Genomic DNA, 18,535 nt, shown 5'->3' with positions numbered 1-18,535 from the left:
CCAGCTTAAATGGAAATCCAAGCTTACTGTAAATAAACAGAAGCTCTTTACTCACCCAAATAAACAATTTTTAGGAGAGAAATCTATGTAGATTAACATATATCGCTTGTTTCACTCATCTGAAATGTTTTTCTTAAGAAGGACAGTTTTGTTTATTTAGCTTAGGTTTACAGGTTTACACCCAGTGGTGAGACCTTCTAAATTTAAAAGGAAAACATGGCGACACCCCTGTTCCTACTGCTAGTTCTAGTTATTAGTGTCACTGCGCCTTATAGTGCGAAAAATACGGGAATCAGATTTTTTTTATCTACATTAGCTCATTTGCTAAGAAATGTAACTTTCTTTCACGTTCTGACATTTTAAAACCTGTTTATTTTGTGTTTTCTCAGGTTTAAGTTCGTCCAGTAGCATTCCTTCCCCCAGTGACCCACCCTCTCCCTCACCGAGCTCCGCCTACTCCAGCGGTTCAGTCCCACCCACTTCCCCTCTGTCCAGCCCTCCTGACCCCATGGACACCTCCTCTAGCTCCTCCCCAGTCTCCTGGGAAGCGGTGGGCGGGACAGGGTCAGGTCACTCCCCCCAACACACGCAACCGGACTACACACACTCGCCCTTCGAGGCCGAGCTGCTCAACTACAGCGAGAATGCAGAGAACGAGGACTACCTGCCTGCAGAAGTATTACAGGTGTGATTCAAACACAAACACATATTTAAGGATAAGAGTGTTGTAAATGACGTAAGAGACACTTACCAAAAATATATATATTTTTTAATGTTTGTTTGTTTGTGTGCTGTAGGTTGACATGGCAACATTGGCAGAGCAGATAATTGAGGCAACGCCAGAGCGAATTAAACAAGAAGAATTTCCCAGGGAGGCGGAGTCACCGCTGAGAGAAAGGCGGGATAACCCTGCAATTCATGACACCATGCCCTGGCTAGCACCTTATCTCGATACTGTAGACAGGTAAACAACAAACAGCACCCAAAGAACACAGCCATTCTTCACCATCAGTGTTTACCAAACACCATCATTCAAACCCAAACACTTTTATTTTCTTTAAATAATACCAATATTTAACATTAAACACATTCAGTCTGTTAAACAATACCAGTTTTTATCAAAAATAATTTAACGCCAAACACCTTCATTTCTGTTAAATAATAAGAGTATTTACAAACACCAGTATTAAGTAGCCTAATATACCATAATTTCAAATCACCATTGTTTTCACTAAACCATACCAATATTTACCAGATACCATCATTTAACCCCAAACACCATGTTTCTATTAAACAGTACCAGCATTTATCCTCAAACACCACTATTTCTATTAAGCATTACCAATATTTACCAAACATTATCATTCAACCCAAATTTCTAAGATTGCTCATCAAACACCATAATCCTTGCATAAAACATATAATATAAATACCAGCAATGTCCTGATCACATTTTTTGCCCCAGAGTCCCCAGAATTTTTATGTTTTTATCATTGATCAAAAATGACCATTTTTATCATAAAATAAACATTTACTAAATGGCCATATAAATGATGTAAATATGCAATTTTTCTTAAATTTCTTAAAGACCGTAATAATAGTGTAGTGTGGTTTAGGATTTAGTTTTTTACTGTATCATAATATCTCATTTGTGTGTGCTTTCTTTTTTTAGGTGTATGTGTCCAACCCCACAGCCACCTTCACCCCTCAGTTCTCTGGCCCTGCAGAGGCTTCGCCCTCCAAGTAGTGCAGCGTGGGCGGAGTTTCTAAATGCTTCAGCCAATGGCAGGATGGAGAGGGACTTTGCTCTGCTAACGCTGACGGACAGCGAACAGAGAGAACTATATGAGGCAGCACGCATCATCCAAAATGCCTTCAGGAGATACAAGGTACATATAATAAAACATATATACAGCTCTGTAAAAAAAATTAAGAGACCACTTTAGTTTCTGAATCAGTTTCTCTGATTTTGCTATTTATAGGTATATGCTTAAGTGAAATTAACATTGTTGTTTTATGCTATAAACTACGGACAACATTTCTCCCAAATTCCAAATAAAATTATTGCCATTTAGAGCATTTATTTGCAGAAAAGGTGAAATGGATGAAATAACAAAAAATATGCAGAGATTTCAGACTTCAAATAATGCAAAGAAAACAAGTTCATATTCAAAAAGTTTTAAGAGTTCAGAAATCAATATTTGGTGGAATAATCCTGATTTTAAATCACAGTTTTCATGCATCTTGGCATGTTCTCCACCAGTCTTACATGCTGCTTTTGGATAACCTTATGTCACTCCTGGTGCAAAAATTCAAGCAGTTCAGCTTGGTTTGATGGTGATCATCCATCTTCCTTTTGATTATATTTCAGAAGTTGAGCTGTATATTATCTTATGATCCACACAGTCATTCTGACAGAAAAGAATGCACTGCAGGAACAGGAGGGGGTATGAAACTTGTTGTAATGTGACGGCAAAAAACAGGACACTGTTTTATCTCCCCTTACCATTAATCAAATTACATACAGTACATACAACCAAGCTTTGGTATTTTTGAATGATCTTTTCTTTCTCTATAGATTTTAGCAGCAAGGTTTAAAATTGTGTGTGTGTGTGTGTTTGCGTGTGTATGTGTGTATGTGTGTGTCTAGAACAAGTAGTTATTCTTGAACTGTCCGGGACTGTGTAAAGGGGAACTTCCTCTTATTGAGGAACACGTGGTACACACACACACAGACACATACTAAAGAGTTTATTTAGGTCTGAGTAACTAAGCATATGATTATATCCATAAAAGGGAATGAAACCTTACTTAAGCTTGAGCAATGACCTAATTGATCATAGCTCCATTCCCTTTAGCTAATCAGCAATCCCATGTTACTTGATCTTATATGCTAATGATTTGTGTTAGAAAGCATGGGGATGTGAAATCATGTGTGGAGATTTATATAATTTTATAGGCGAAGGGGTGTGAGCTTAAAGGATAAATAAAGTATATTTTTTTCTGTTACTACATTATATTTGCTGCTGACTGAATGAGTAAATGTAGAGGCTGCTGGTTGATCTGGTGGATGTGTTTTACAGGGGCGGAGACTGAAAGAGCAGCAGGACATGGCAGCTGCAGTTATACAGAGATGCTACAGGAAGTACAAACAGGTATATCCACACACTCACTTATGCACTTTACAAACCCAAAGTCATTAAGGTCCTCATTTATTTTGTGAGTGCACCGTGTGTTTAATGCATGTTGGTATGTGTGTGTGTTTAATTTAATATGAATGTAAAAATATATTTTATAATTATGTGTGTAATTTTTACTGGCTGTTCCCATTGGTTACACTACACCCCTTCTATAATAACACTATACCTGTTTCTGTAAATATACTACAGTCAACTGCTTAATAGCATTACACCCATATCTACAGTTATAATATAACCATTTCCATTGTTAAACTATATTCATTTCCTTTGTTAAATTATACCCATTCCCGTTGTTAAACTACACACATTTTCATTGCTACACTATACCCATTTCCATTGTTACATTACCTTAATTTATATTGTTACACTTTACCCATTTCTGTTATTAAATTATACCCATTTCCGTTATTACACTACACCCATTTCCATGGTTACACTATACTGTTTACACTATACCCATTTCCATTGTTACACTATACCCATTTCCGTGCATACACTATATCCATTTTTATTGTAACAATAAACCCATTTTTCATTGTTACACTACACCTATGTCCATGATTACACTATACACTACACTTATTTTTATTGTTACACTACATAAATATTCATTGTTACACTATACCCATATCTGTTTTTACACTATACCCATTTACGTTGTTACAATATACCCATTTCCGTTGTTAAAATATATCCATTTTCATTGTTACACTACACCTGTTTCTATGATTACACCTATTGCCATGGTTAAAGTATATCCATTTACATTGTTACATTATACCCTTTTCCGTTGTTACAATATACCCATTTACATTGTTACACTATACCCATTTCCGTTGTTACACTATACCCATTTCCGTTGTTACAATATACCCATTTACGTTGTTACACTACAACCATTCCTATGATTACACCTATTGCCACGGTTACAGTATATCCATTTACATTGTTACACTATACCCATGTTTATCAGCGACATAGTGTAATGTACTGACTGCAGTACAGTGTACTCTATGTACAAATGTGTGTGTCTCCACTAACTATTTGTGTATCTGTTTATATGTGATGACTAACATTCACTAATATTACTGCTTTCTGTCACTACTGGTCTCTCTTTCTCTCTCTCTCATTTTCTCTCTATCTCACTTTCTTTTTGTTTTTTAACTGCTCAATCTCTCTTATTTTCTCTCATTCTCTCTCTTTTACCTCTTTCCCCCTCTCTCTCTGTCTCTCTCTCTCTTTCTCTCTCTCCTCTCTCTCCCTTTCTCTCTTTTTTCCCTTACGTTCTCTCTCTCTCTCTCTCTCTCTCCTCTCTCTCTATTTCTCTGGATTTTATTTTCATGCTAGCTAACATGGATTGCGCTGAAGGTAAAATTAAACTCTAAAGCTGTGTGTGTGTTATGTGCAGTGCACCTGTCCCCAGTGTACCACCTCAATCACTCTTACATACACACACACACACACACACACACACACAAACAGAGCGTATTTTTTGTCTCCTAAAGCTGTGTGTTGGCTGCTGTTCCCTGTGTGTGAGGTGAACTGTGGAAAGGGTGTGGGTGTGGGGGGTGTCCAGCAGAGGGCAGTGAGGAGACAGTATTCATTAGCTCACTGACAAAGACACACACACACACACACACACACTCACAAACACACACAATTACACACACAAACACCCTTCACACAGTTCACCTCACACACAGGGAACACACACTTCACTGCAGCTTCCCTCTGACAGGAGGAAGTGATGTCACACTCTGTCTTAGTCTGTCTTTTGTTTTGAAGGGGCAGGTCTAGGGCCAGGGGTCAGGGGTCAGGGTGAGGATTAGGGTCAAGGGTCAGTGTATGTGATGTGAATAGAATGTGGTGTTGGGGACGGGGGCAAATCTGTGTCCCCTAAATGTGTTTATAAGACACTTCAGAGTACAAATCATCAATAATCATATTGAGTAGTAAATGTTAACTGTAGTTTATTAGTTATTCATTTGATACTAATAATTAACGTAAGTTGTATTATAAAGTGATTAGACTATTAGTTCATAATTATTTGAAAGTAATGATTATATAAAGTATTGTTTATTAACATGCCACTTTATTATACTTCTTTATTATAATCCGTAATAACTGGAACATTCAGGGAATGTTTAAGTATTACAGATCAATTTAAAGTCTTTAAGTCTTTTTAGATTATTAAATGATTAAAAATGTGTTTGAGGGGTACTTCTGCCCACTCCCGCACTGCTGGACATTGTTTATATAAGAAGTGTGTTAGCTGTTGCTGCCCCCTTGTTCACCCCCATTGTGTGTGTCTGTGTTTTAAGTATTAATGTGTGTTTGTTTGTATTAGTGGTAGTGTGTGGTAGTTTGTGTGTATTAGTGGTAGTGTGTGGTAGTTTGTGTTAGTGTAAGTGTCTGGAAGTTTTTGTGTGTTATGGTAGTGTGTGGTAGTTTTTGTATGTTACTGGTAGTGTGTGGTAATGTTTGTGTATTAGTGGTAGTGTGTGGTAGTTTGTGTATTAGTGGTAGTGTATGGTAGTTAGTGTTAGTGGAAGTGTGTGGTTTTTTTTGTGTGTTATGGTAGTGTGTGGTAGTTGTTGTGTGTTACTGGTAGTGTGCGGTAGTTTGTGTGTTTTAGTGGTAGTGTGTGTGGTAGTGTGTGTTAACCTTCTCTCTCTCTCTCTCTGGTCTGGTGTTCAATACACTCTGTATAAGCAGAGTGTTACTGGTAGTTTGTGGTAGTTTGTGTGTGCTAATATTCTTTATCTCTCTCTGTGGTCTGGTGTTCAGTATGCTCTGTATAAGCAGTGCTACTGGTAGTGTGTGTTAGTTTGTGTGTGGTAGTTTGTGTGTGTTAATGTTCTTTGTCTCTCTCTCTGTGGTCTGGTGTTCAGTATTCTCTGTAAAAGCAGAATGTTAGTGGTAGTGTGTGGTAGTTTGTGTGTGGTATGTTAATGTTCTTTATCTCTCTCTCTGTTTCTGGTCTGGTGTTCAGTACGCTCTGTATAATCAGTACTACTGGTAGTGTGTGGTAGTTTCTGTTTGGTAGTTTGTGTGTGGTAGTTAGTGTGTGTTAATGTTCTTTATCTCTCTCTCTGTTTCTGGTGTGGTGTTCAATACTCTCTGTAAAAGCAGAATGTTAGTGGTAGTGTGTGGTAGTTTGTGTGTGGTAGTGTATGTTAATGTTCTTTATCTCTCTCTCTGTTTCTGGTCTGGTGTTCAGTATGCTCTGTATAAGCAGAATGTTAGTGGTAGTGTGTGGTAGTTTGTGTGTGGTAGTTAGTGTGTGTTAATGTTCTTTATCTCTCTCTCTGTTTCTGGTCTGGTGTTCAGTATGCTCTGTATAAGCAGAATGTTAGTGGTAGTGTGTGGTAGTTTGTGTGTGGTAGTGTGTGTTAATGTTCTTTATCTCTCTCTCTGTTTCTGGTGTGGTGTTCGGTACGCTCTGTATAAGAAAAGTGTTACTGGTAGTGTGTGGTAGTTTCTGTGTGGTAGTTTGTGTGTGGTAGTGTGTGTGTGTGGTAGTGTGTGTTAATGTTCTTTCTCTCTCTCTGTTTCTGGTGTGGTGTTCAGTACGCTCTGTATAAGAAGATGACGCAGGCTGCGATCCTGATCCAGAGTAAATTCCGGAGTTATTATGAGCAGAAGAAGTTCCAGCAGTCCCGGCGCGCAGCCGTGCTGATCCAGCAGTACTACCGCAGCTACAAGGAGTACGAGCGCCTCAAACAGGGACCCCGCGGAGCCAACACCCTCTCCACCAAGATCAAGTAAGAAACACGACCTCACACCACCAAACACATCCTCACACCTCCAAACATGATCTCATAACTTTCAACACTATCTCATTTCCCTAACAAAACCTCACACACAACCTCACTTATCCAGACACAACCTCATTTATTCAAAAGTACTCCTCACATCTCCAAAGACATGCCTACACACAACCTCACATCTCCAAACATGATCTCACAACGTTAACACGATCTCATTTCCATAAAAAACTCATACACAACCCCAATCACAGCCCCATTTATTCAAAACAACACCTCATTTTTTCCATGCATAATCTTACAACCTTACTTCTCCACACATGGCCTCACACAGGTGTTCAAAACAACACCTCACATCTCCCATCTCTAAACACAGCCTCTCATCTCTTAACACTTAACATCCTCACACACAATTTTACATCCATAAACATGACCTCACATTTTCACACCTGACCTTACAGATCCACACATAACCACACTTCTCCAAAATTACACTTACCCAGAACACAACCTCACATCTACACACATGACTTCACAAGTCTTCAAAATATGGCATCACATCTCCCTAAATAACCAAACATTTCCAAATACCTTTCATCCCCAGACACATACTCAATTCTCCAAAATAACACACTAATCTCTACACTGGTATTAGTATTTATAACTGGAGAAGAATAATCCTTCCTAGTGTTTACTTGAAGGCAGTGTAGTGTGTGTGTGTGTGTGTGTGTTCTGACCATAATTCCATTTGTCTTTTACAGAGGATCGTTCCTGACGAAAAAGCAGGACCAGGCAGCTCGCAAAATCATGCGCTTCCTCCGCCGCTGCAGACACAGGTATACACACACACACACACTATTAATAGCCATGAAATCTAATTGCTAATACATGATCAGTTGTTTATCATGTATTTACATTCACTTATTATTTTATTACACAGCTCTAGAAAAAAATAAAAGACCACTTAAAAACGATGAGTTTTCTTGATTTTACCAAATTGAAAACCTCTGGGATATAATCAAAAGGAAGCCATCAAACCAAGCTGAACTTCTTGAATTTTAGCACCAAGAGTGGCATAAAGTTATCCAAAAGCAGTGTGTAAGACTGGTGGAGGAGAACATGCCAAGATGCCTGAAAAAAACAGGGTTATTCCACCAAATATTGATTTCTGAACTTTATGAATCTGAACTTGTTTTCTTTGCATTATTTGATTATCTGAAAGCTCTGCATCTTTTTTTTGTTATTTCAGCCATTTCTCATTTTCTGCAAATAAATGCTCTAAATGACAATATTTTTATTTGGAATTTGGGAGAAATGTTGTCCGTAGTTTATAGAATAGACCAACAATGTCCTTTTTACTCAAAATTCTCTTACATTTACCTATGAATAGCAAAATCAGAGAAACTGATTCAGAAACTGAAGTGGTCTCCAGAGCTGTACATTTACATGTGTTTATTGAATGTTTGTTTATTATATTTGTTATAGGTGTTTATGTAGTAATATGTCACTGTTTTATATATTTATCACATATGTATTTCAGGATAAAGGAGCTGAAGCAGAGCAAGGAGCTGGAGAGGAGAGGCCTTACCACCTGATTACACACAAAAACACACACACACACACACACAAATATATATTTTCTTTTCTGTAGAATCCTAAATGGTCATGTTTACAGTACAAACTTAAACACACACACAAACACACACACACTGCGTCTCTCTCTCTCTCCTGCATGTGTGTCGAGGAATGAACTCATCCGTCCGCTGCCCTTTAACTCTTGCTGTGCGTTGTGTGTGTGTTTCTCTTCGCCTTTGTGCTGCAACTAAGCTTCGGAAGGAGTGTGTGATCAGAGAAAGAAAAAGAGTGAAAAAGAAAAAGAGAGAGATTGAGCTTTACTGTCAATCCTTCCTCTGACTGAAGAGCAACCGAGGACCTTCCAGAGCTTTCCTTTCATCATACTGTCCATGAAAAACTAACAGAGAGAGAGCAGCTTTTACTTACACACATGTGCAGGCACACACACACACACACACACACCTGTACAGCTATATCGCACATCATCTACACACTTCTATATTCTACAGAAAAGAGATGATTGTCTTGCATATTGAGTTTATTTACTGATCTGAGGTGTTTTAGGCATGTTTGTTTATTATTATGACTCAATGTTTACCTGCTCGGAGGAGGGGCTTAATGCTTTACTGCCCCACCCACTGAACTTATTAAGTCTTAGACTTCTAAAACGAGGGAAAAAGAGAGGGAGGGAGGAAGAGAAAAAGGGAAACCCTGCACCACTTCAGTCAGTGTGTGTGGTGTGTTTCCAAAAAAGTCTTAAACAATTCATTATACACCCCCCACAACAAAAAACACTCACACACACACACATATGAAGTGTGTAGCCCTGGTGATAACGGTAACGGTTGCATGATATAAACAACCGCCCTGTATTGGGATATTAAAGATGGGCCAGGATTATTAAGTCTGGATCCTGGATCCTCCCACCTCATACTAGAGCATGCTGTGATTGGTCAGATGGCTCATTTCAGATATTGACACCTGCTGTAAAAGGCCAGTATAACTATATTATATATGATTATAATGTAATATGGTGCTGCAGCCTAGATATGCGTCACTGTGCATGCATGTGTGTGCTGAATCAGACTACCTGATTGAAACCTGCTTTGTCAGACTGGCTGATAGAAATGATGATGGTGGAGAAGCTGGATACACACTTTTAACACTGCCGTTGTTTACAGTTTTGTTTACAAATCAACAAATCACACCCAGGATTCGACTGTAAACGTACATTTATTGAGGATTTATTACAGTCAGGTGACCAGCACAACTCACTGACACAGATAACTGCCCACTGGATGTACAAAATGACAGAATAACATTAATTCACAGTAGATTAATACAATTATTTGTTAGTTCAAAGATCAATAATCGAGTTAATTAGCACTTTGTTGTATGAGTATGTAATTTATTGACTGAAGAACTAAATGAATTGAAAAGGCTTGAGTATGTGTTTACGTTTACCTGTAAATATTTTCCTGGAAGGTTTGAGAAATATGCTCTTCGAAAGGTCTGTTATCCAACAAAAGGTTAGTTATTGTGTTATTGAGTTGTGCCCAAGCTTAGAGTTAAACAGTGTTATACAGTTAGGTCCAGAAATATTTGAAAAGTGACACAAAGGCTATGTTCACATTACAAGCCACTTTGCTCAAATCTTGACGGTTCATATTCATAAATATTAGTGATCTGTATCTGTGTGTAATGTGAACAAATCTGTCCCTGAAACGCCTTACATGCGGACATCGGTACATGTATAAACGTCTCCTTCACCAACGACAAAAAATGTCATATTTGAGAGACGACTTGTAGCTCTATAAGGGGAAATGGATGCGTTAGCAGCTCATATGTGGAGCATCGTCTGAAGTTCATGCTCAGGTCGAGGAGGAGAAAAAAAGGACAGGCAGCTTGCTTTTGCTGTTTTTCCAGGTGTAGCGCATGTGTAAAAGCAAAAAGATGCATTAAATTCCGGTTTGACCATTCACATTCATGTAATATGTCCATGGATCGGATACGTATCCGATTTAGGACCACATATATAAAAGTGGCTCAGATCTAATTTAAAAAAATCGGATTCGGCATGTTCACACAGTCATGAAAAAAAATCAGATCTGAGCCACATTGAGCAAAAAATCTGATTTGAGTTACTTCAGCCTGGTAATGTGAACATAGCAAAGAGCAAGTCTAGCAATCATTCACCAAGAGAGGTACACCATCTCAAACTAGTCCTTGAGAGACTTTTTTATGAACAGAATTTCACTAAGTATCTATTCACACCGCACCTGTATTTAATTCCATTTATCTCGAGTTTGCAGCAATACGTGGTGTTGTATTCACGCAAATTCACACCAAACCACTTCTGAATGTGTTCTTCTTAAACACAAGGATTTTGTTTATGATGAGCAATGTCTGAAAGCACACACATACACGTCCAGTGTGAGCTCTAGGCTGTAGGTGTGGTGTAGAGGTATTGGTGGACGGGATTTGGGCCATAAACACAGGGTTATAAAGGGTGTAGAGGCTTGAACGGAGGACTGTCAGGGATGTAAAGGTGTAGGCGTATGGATAAAGAGATGTATGGGTTGTAAATTAGGGGGTTGTTTCTGATGGTGCAGTGCCTTGAAGTCTTTTTTTACGGGGTGTAAAGTCGCAGTCCAGCGCTGCTCTCGTGCACACACTCGCTTGTTTCTGTTCAGAGTAGAATTGAACCCGTGTTGTTTATAATGCGTAGCCGTGCGGTTAGTTCTGCAGATGAGTTGACCAGTATGTCTGTCCTTTACGGCTCTGCATGTTCTAACGGATGGCTCGTGCTCAGCGGAGTCAAGTTGTTATGCATTAATGTGTATATAGTGTACAGTACGATATATATAAATATATATATATATATATTTAAAATGAACTGAATATGTTTGCTTGCTTGATAAAAAAAAAACATATTATAATATTATACATTTTTGTTCTTTGGAAATGTATACCTCTACACTTATGCATGATTATAGTTCTGTTTGTGTTTATTTTGTTTTTGGGACTGTTATCGATCGATTGTTTGGCATGAGTTCCTTTAACTTTGACTCTAAATTAAGACGCTACGTGTGCGACTCATTATTGCTGGTGTTTAAGTGAGTTTATTTATCAGAGCTTCTATGTTTGGATTGTTTTTACTGTAAATTCAGTTTCTTGACCTTTTTGCAGATGTTTAGGCTGTTTCATAATTATTCATTAAATGAGATTTAAGTGTCAAAATGTTTTCTGTCCCATTCTTTTTTCTGAGACATGCAAAATGATTACAGCACAACATTAGAAACAAAAACAAAAATTATTCCATAAAGTTCAGCCTACAGCAGTTTAGCCCCACCTTTTTCACCTTTTATAACGATATGTTACAGCTGCCCATTTAGCCTACAAATATCTACCTACTTTTTCTACATTATTTTGACCCCACCTATTTATCTTATAGCAGCTTAGGCCACACCCATTTAACCTAAACCAGTTTAGCTCCATTCACTACAGTTTAACCCCAGTAATTAAGCCTAGAGCTATATATTCTCATCTATTCATCTTGCAGCAATTAAACCCCACCCATTCATCCTACTGTAGTTTAGTCCCTCCTATTCAACATACACTTGTTAAATTTCACCAGTTCAGCCTACAGCAGTTTAGGTACTCAGTATTTAATTACTCCTGTAAAGCTAAATGTACCATATATGACAATTTGTTTTTTACCTCAGTGATAGGAAACTACAGAACTATCTTTAAAATATGCCATAAAATAAAAATATAACAAGTAATAAAACACTTCAGGAAGAATGAAATCAGATACACGTTTTATGTACCCTGATGGATTATTCATGCACTCCATTCACCAGAAAACACAAGATACTAGTACAATCTTAACAGCAATTGTGAACAATACATCCTGATGTATCAAATATAATATATAACATAAATATATACAGTGTTATGACAAAGTTCAAATATATCAAATATAATACATATTTGTCTCCTCCAATATAGCGGCCAGCTGCTACACCAGGAGGCAGGCTATACGGAGTCTATGTATATATAACTATGGTCATTATCAGTACAGTGATGGCAGCGCCCAGTGATAAGCTCACGCTACGGGTTGTAAACAGTGTTTTTTAATAGCTTCTTGTGCACTTTTAAAGTTATTAATGCCTCATTTTAAATGGCAGAGCTTTCCGGATTCTACCAATGAGGTGTGGAGCTACTTTGAATCTGGATAATGGTGAAAAGGGCAATTTATCAGGGGCAAAATATGATACAGCCGTTGTAAAGAGTGCTGGGCAAAAAGCACAGCACATTACTCAGAAAGCTGCCGGAGAATGGAGGTTAGTACTCTTTGTGATGTTTTACTACACCCAAAGTTAATTTCACACCAGAGTTCTCCTTTAATTGTCGTGTAGGCCAGACCTCACTCTCCAAGACGCAAAAAGAAAGCCAAAATATATCTTTTAACTAAGGAAAATTACAAAAATAATACCTTAATACGTATCTTTAATCTGAATAATGGATTGGAAATAGTAATGTGTTAGATTACTCGTTACTGAAAAAAGTGGTTAGATTAGATCATCATAGAGACATCACTGACTCCAGCTTGAAGAAGGATTTTACTTGTCCAATAACACTTTTTTCTTAATATTTAATTTTTGTATCAACCTCATTGTAATCTATAGTTCTATAAATTTATATTCTGCCATTTTCTTCTTCTCTTTTGTGGTTAAAAGGTATGGATATGGAAGCCCATTTCCGCCACCTGAAGAAAAAAAAACGTCCTCAACTAAGTCATAATTATGAGATAGAAAAGTCATAATTATGGGATAGTAAGTCATAATTATGAGATAGTAAGTCATAATTATGAGATAGTAAGTCATATTTATGAGATAAAGTCATCTCATAATTATGACTTTCTATCTCATAATTATGACTTTCTATCTCATAATTATGACTTACTATCTCATAATTATGACTTACTATCCCATAATTATGACTTTTCTATCTCATAATTATGACTTAGTTGAGGACGTTTTTTTTTCTTCAGGTGGCGGAAATGGGCTTCCATAAAAAGGCGCCTGTTCTGTGAGTGAGGCTCGTATGTGTGTAAAGGTGCTTACACACTGCACGCGGTAGGTGCGGTGCGGTACGCTGACCTCCATAGGATGTTTCTAGAGAGGAACGCGGCGCGTTTCCCGCCCATAACCACACCTCAAGGCGCTACCGCTCACCGCGGTCAAAATTCAACATGGTTCAACTTTGACCTCGCGGCGGCAAGCGGTACCGCAGCAGAAAACACATGGTGTGACTCACGCGACCAGGGAGAAACTGTAGTCCAAACAACTAGAAACATGAGCGAGGTACAAATATTAACGACTAGAGAACACCCTCAGCTGTACAGCACTTCCCTTCACTCAGAGAGAACAGGAGGAAGAGCAGTGTCAGAACTTTATTCTGAGGGTGAGACACAGATACATGTTTACAGGGGCTGTAGCGACTTAAAAATTGGAAAACACTTGTCGCAGAGGTGACGAGTTTTAGGGCGGGGAGACACGCCATGTTCCGCTCTGCTCCGCGGGCAGTGACGCACCATTCTAGAAACAATTGAATCTAACGGTACGTTCACACTGCAGCGGCACGAAGCGTTTTTCGCTCCGCCTCCCACTGTTTTCTATGGAGAGCAGCGACAGTGTCGCGCAGAGCACTCTGGGAGCGGTAGCGGCGCGAGCGAGGCGGTGCGAGCGGCAAAAAGATGAGATATTTTGTACTTTATGCAAATGAGAAGCGAATTTCGCTAGGCGGTAGCCAATCGGCGCCACGCGGACATGACGTTGTCCCACACAAGCCACATGTGAACTACAGTGTGAGAAAATGGAGGAGAAGCTGATTACTGCTATTTCAGGCTTCCCTGTGCTGTATGATCACAGGGACGTATTAAAAAAAAATTATGCATGGAAGAAGGTAGCTGAAATTGTTTGTGCTACACACTCTTGCTGGTGGCAGACAAACATGTTGGTCAGGCGACACGCCCCAAAGCGGCAAGTGGGAGGCGGAGAAAGCGATTGGCCCGATGCCGCGCCGCTGCAGTGTGAATGTGCCGTTATGGGGGTCAGCGTACCGCGCCGCACATACCTTGTGCAATGTGTAAGCACCTTAAGCACCTTAAGGTTTAGTTTTAGATTCAATGCAACCCATAACTAACCGTGTCATGCTGTGACTCTCTCCAATGCGTCGAGGCCATACCTGTCAAGTCTCCCGTTTTGGTGAGGAAATTACTTTTCTTAATTTTACTTAATTTTTTTTTTTACGTGAATTTTCCATATCATATTATCATTTTAAAATATCATTATTCTGCCTTCCCAAACTGAAATGTCACTAACCTTGCGAGAACTGCCACCCAGGCTGCTGCAAGTGGCAGTTTTTGCAAGGTTAGTGCCGACAACAAATCAGAGAGATGGATGGATGCAAGGAGAGGGCATACCTGCCAAAATAATTATGACTTGTAAATATCTATAAACTGTTTTTATTTAGGCTATATTATAAGATTTACATATGTAGGAATGTCCACAGCATGTAAGTTTCAACAAAGGTAGACCTATCAGTTTCTGATCATCTATTTCTAATTTGTAAGTGGTTAACAGGTGGTCATTTTAGATTTCTTGTAAACCTGTCTTAAAATGTAAGGGATACTGAACCTCGGTTGGGAGGCAGAAATTTTTCCTTATTTTTAAATCCAAAACTTGACAGGTATGGCTGAGGCTAAAGTGCTTGTGGACTAGTAAACATACATTTTTCATCTTTAATCCTATCAGATCAATTAGGAAGATTTAAATATTTGAAATATTTGATTCTCATACCTTTTACTGATGCTGCTTTTGTACCCAATCATGATTATACTCTGTTATACTATATTAAACATTACCAGTTTTAAATAATAAAATAATTATTTTTTACTAGTAATGAATTGTCGCTATCACAACATTTTTTTAACATGTTCCTATAAAATAAAATGTTGACCATACAGAACACAAAATATATTTGATCCATACGGCCTGCAATAAAATAAATGTAAGCAAGTATCACTTAACTTTCTATTTGCTTTCAAATTTGGAGTTGCATAAATCATTGTCCTCTCAAACCTTTTCAGCTTTCTGAGCTCATCCACACACTCGGGGTTAGGGTAGGTGAAGAGGCTCTTCAGGAAGAGCAGAGAGAATGCTCTGAGAGAATAGTGGGATGAGAGGGATGAGAGTATGTGAATTGAAAACCGATGCTTCCCTCGTGCCCTCGCTCTCTCCATCTCCATAAACCCTCAGCATAATTCCTTCTCTCTCGCCTTCTCTCTCCGCATCCTCCTTTTCACTGCCTCTCTCCATTCTTCCCTGACCACTTGCTCTAATCTGTCCTTTCACAAACACACACACACATACTGTGGGAAACACTTAGCAGCACATTTCACCCCCACACAGATACACACACACGTTCACCTTCATTTATTTGTTTGTTTAGTGTTGGAAGATTTGTATAGATTTGTATCACTCTCCATGTGATAAAATTTAATCTATCAAGATATCTCTTTTGTATCTCATAATAACTGGTACGTGTCATTGGTGTATTGGGGCAAGGAATACTTGGTGTGTTGGGTTAGGGAATACTTAGTGTATTGGGTTAGGGAATACTTGGTGTATTGGAGCCGGGAATACTTGATGTGTTGGAGCAGTGAATAGTTGGTGTGTTGGGTTAGGGAATACTTAGTGTATTGGGGCAGGGAATAGTTGGTGTGTTGGGGCAGGGAATGCTTGATGAGTTGGGACAGAGAACATTCGGTATGTGGGTATATGGGGGCAGGGAATAGTTTGTGTGTCAGAGAATGCTTGATATGTTGGGGCAGGACATGGGGCAGGGAATGCTTGATGTGTTGGGGCAGGGAAAAGTTGGTTGTTTTGCGGAAAGAAATAATTGGTAACAGGGAATGCTTGTGTTGGGTCAGGAAATGCGTGGTGTATTCGGGTAGGGAATAAGGCAGGTAATTCTTGGTGTCTTGGAGCAAGGAAAAGAGCAGAGGACAGTTGGTTTACTGGTGCATTGATTAGGGCATGGAATAATTGGTGCATTTAGGACACAATTGGATACTTGGATACTAAGGATTTGTGGTATGTTGGAGCAGGGAAAGTTGATAAAGTGCAGGAATTTCTTTGTGTTGTGTTGTGAATACTTACAACTGAAACTGTAAAAAAGCAGCAGTTGAAAGTCACTGATTTTGGAACAGTGTCCGCTAACATTTCTGTTGAGTAACATTGGTGACCACCGGGATAAAGTGTTACCCTGCAGTACAGTGAACTAAAGCTGTTTGGTTTGTTAAGCGTGAGAAAAATGTGTGTGTGTGTCTGCACAAGCACAAAGCGAGGCCTGTGAGAGATCGTCATTTAGGCATGCTAATCGTAATTGTGAGTGTGATTGTGTGCGCCCTGGGCTGGGATGTGTGTGTGCGAGTAAATCCGTGTTGCACTGAAAGAACAAGTCCAGCCTTTTCCCTGCAGGGAGGGTAAGGATAAAGGGGAGGGGTCAGGGGGTGTGGACTGAGGGAAGAGTGAATGAAAGCGTGAAACACTGCAGATGTAACATACATGTTCTCTTTCTGTAACACACACTCCTACCCTGCCCCACGGCATTGTGTGTGTCTGAGAAAACACGCTGTGTGTGTGTTCCCTTAGTGAAGCCCACACAGTTTGGGATAAGGGATATAGTCAGGGTGGTCCCGTGGTTCGTTACAATGAATGGGGAGATTTGGTTGTGTGTAAAGTTCTTTCACAATTTACATCTGAAACAAAACAATATCATGGGGTTCCAATGAATTAATATCATCAAGCCTGTATTTTAAAATAACATGTTCTAAATATATTGTAAATAAATAAGTAAAAAAAAAATAAGCCTGTTTTGCTGAAAATGTGTCTTCTCGCTTAAAATATTTTTAAGAAATGATTGTATGGGGATGTGGTGCAAATATATGCTGTGGCATTAACGTGTGTGTTTTAAGAGATATTATGTTGGCTCAACGTCAAAGTAAAAGCGCACCAGCTACCAGCATCATTTCTGTATTAAAGGTTTAATAGGTTTAACTTTAGAGTAATACTTAAGGTCTCTAAAGTTGTTTTTGAGTTTTGTAAAATACTACTTAAAATGTTAAAGGTTGTTTTGAGTATAAATACAATGTAGGTTTTAGTACTGGGTGGTATACCAGTTCATCCCAGTTTATCCGGTATGCCAAAGGGGAAGTTAAAACCGGCATGCATTTTTCAGATACCCCCACACCGCTAGAGGCACTGTGGAGCGCAGTGTAGAACAGCACCGCCAAAGAAGCACACTGGCAAAGCTTGCTAGCAGAACCGCTAGCATAACAAGCTAACACAGCTCAGCTCTGAGGAGGCAAACGCTCGTCTCGCTCTGTCCCGCCTAAAGGAAAACGAGAACAGCATGTTACCTGAGGAGCTTCTGCTGCTGTTGAGTGTTTTTATCCGAGTAAAAAAGAAAAACTACGGCAAACAGCAATTTTTCACTTAGCTGTAGCTAAAATGATAATTTTATGCACACTGAATTTAAAAGGAAGAAAAGAAGGAAATTGTGTGACTTGTATCTTATTTGTAAAATAGAGCTTTTAAGAAATGGCTCTTTTGAATACTTAAACATTAAATATTTTGGGTCAATTTATAGTGTTTATGGAACTATTTAAATATTTAGTTTTGTAAAGAAAGCAGTATTATAGTTGTTGGTTTATCGCTTTTTAATGTCTATTGTTTAAATCCTTCAGGTGTTTTTTCTGTTAACGGAGTCTGATTTCTTCTTAAATTGTATATTTTTTCGTTGGACAAAGTAACCCTATAAAATAATCAAAACCTTAATTTAAATCTTAATGTTTTATATTATATGTTCTCCTAACAGTAGTACTATATTAAAGCCCAGTCAAAAAAATGAAATACTGTGAAA

General features: G+C 38.7%; 1 protein-coding gene across 2 annotated transcripts in view; it reads left to right on the top strand.

The window, feature by feature from the left end:
• camta2 (calmodulin binding transcription activator 2) overlaps positions 1-11,782 on the top strand; it is a 36,123-nt gene extending 24,341 nt beyond the window's left edge. The window contains exons 16-23 of one of the 2 annotated variants that reach the window (XM_022677503.2): positions 390-685; positions 798-964; positions 1,673-1,889; positions 3,084-3,155; positions 4,548-4,568; positions 6,771-6,964; positions 7,729-7,803; positions 8,508-11,782. In XM_022677503.2, coding sequence (XP_022533224.1) covers positions 390-685; positions 798-964; positions 1,673-1,889; positions 3,084-3,155; positions 4,548-4,568; positions 6,771-6,964; positions 7,729-7,803; positions 8,508-8,562 — 1,097 coding nt within the window. In that variant the 3' untranslated portion in view covers positions 8,563-11,782. The remainder of the gene's footprint in view (positions 1-389; positions 686-797; positions 965-1,672; positions 1,890-3,083; positions 3,156-4,547; positions 4,569-6,770; positions 6,965-7,728; positions 7,804-8,507) is intronic. The other variant, XM_022677504.2, reaches the window with a different exon arrangement.
• The last annotated feature ends 6,753 nt before the right edge of the window (positions 11,783-18,535 follow it).

The sequence above is a fragment of the Astyanax mexicanus genome, chromosome 13 (genome assembly GCF_023375975.1).
Source record: "Astyanax mexicanus isolate ESR-SI-001 chromosome 13, AstMex3_surface, whole genome shotgun sequence".
Classification (NCBI taxonomy): Eukaryota; Metazoa; Chordata; class Actinopteri; order Characiformes; family Acestrorhamphidae; genus Astyanax; species Astyanax mexicanus.
The sequence above is the reverse complement of the archived record's forward strand: the minus strand, read 5'-3'. Positions and strand labels throughout refer to the sequence as shown.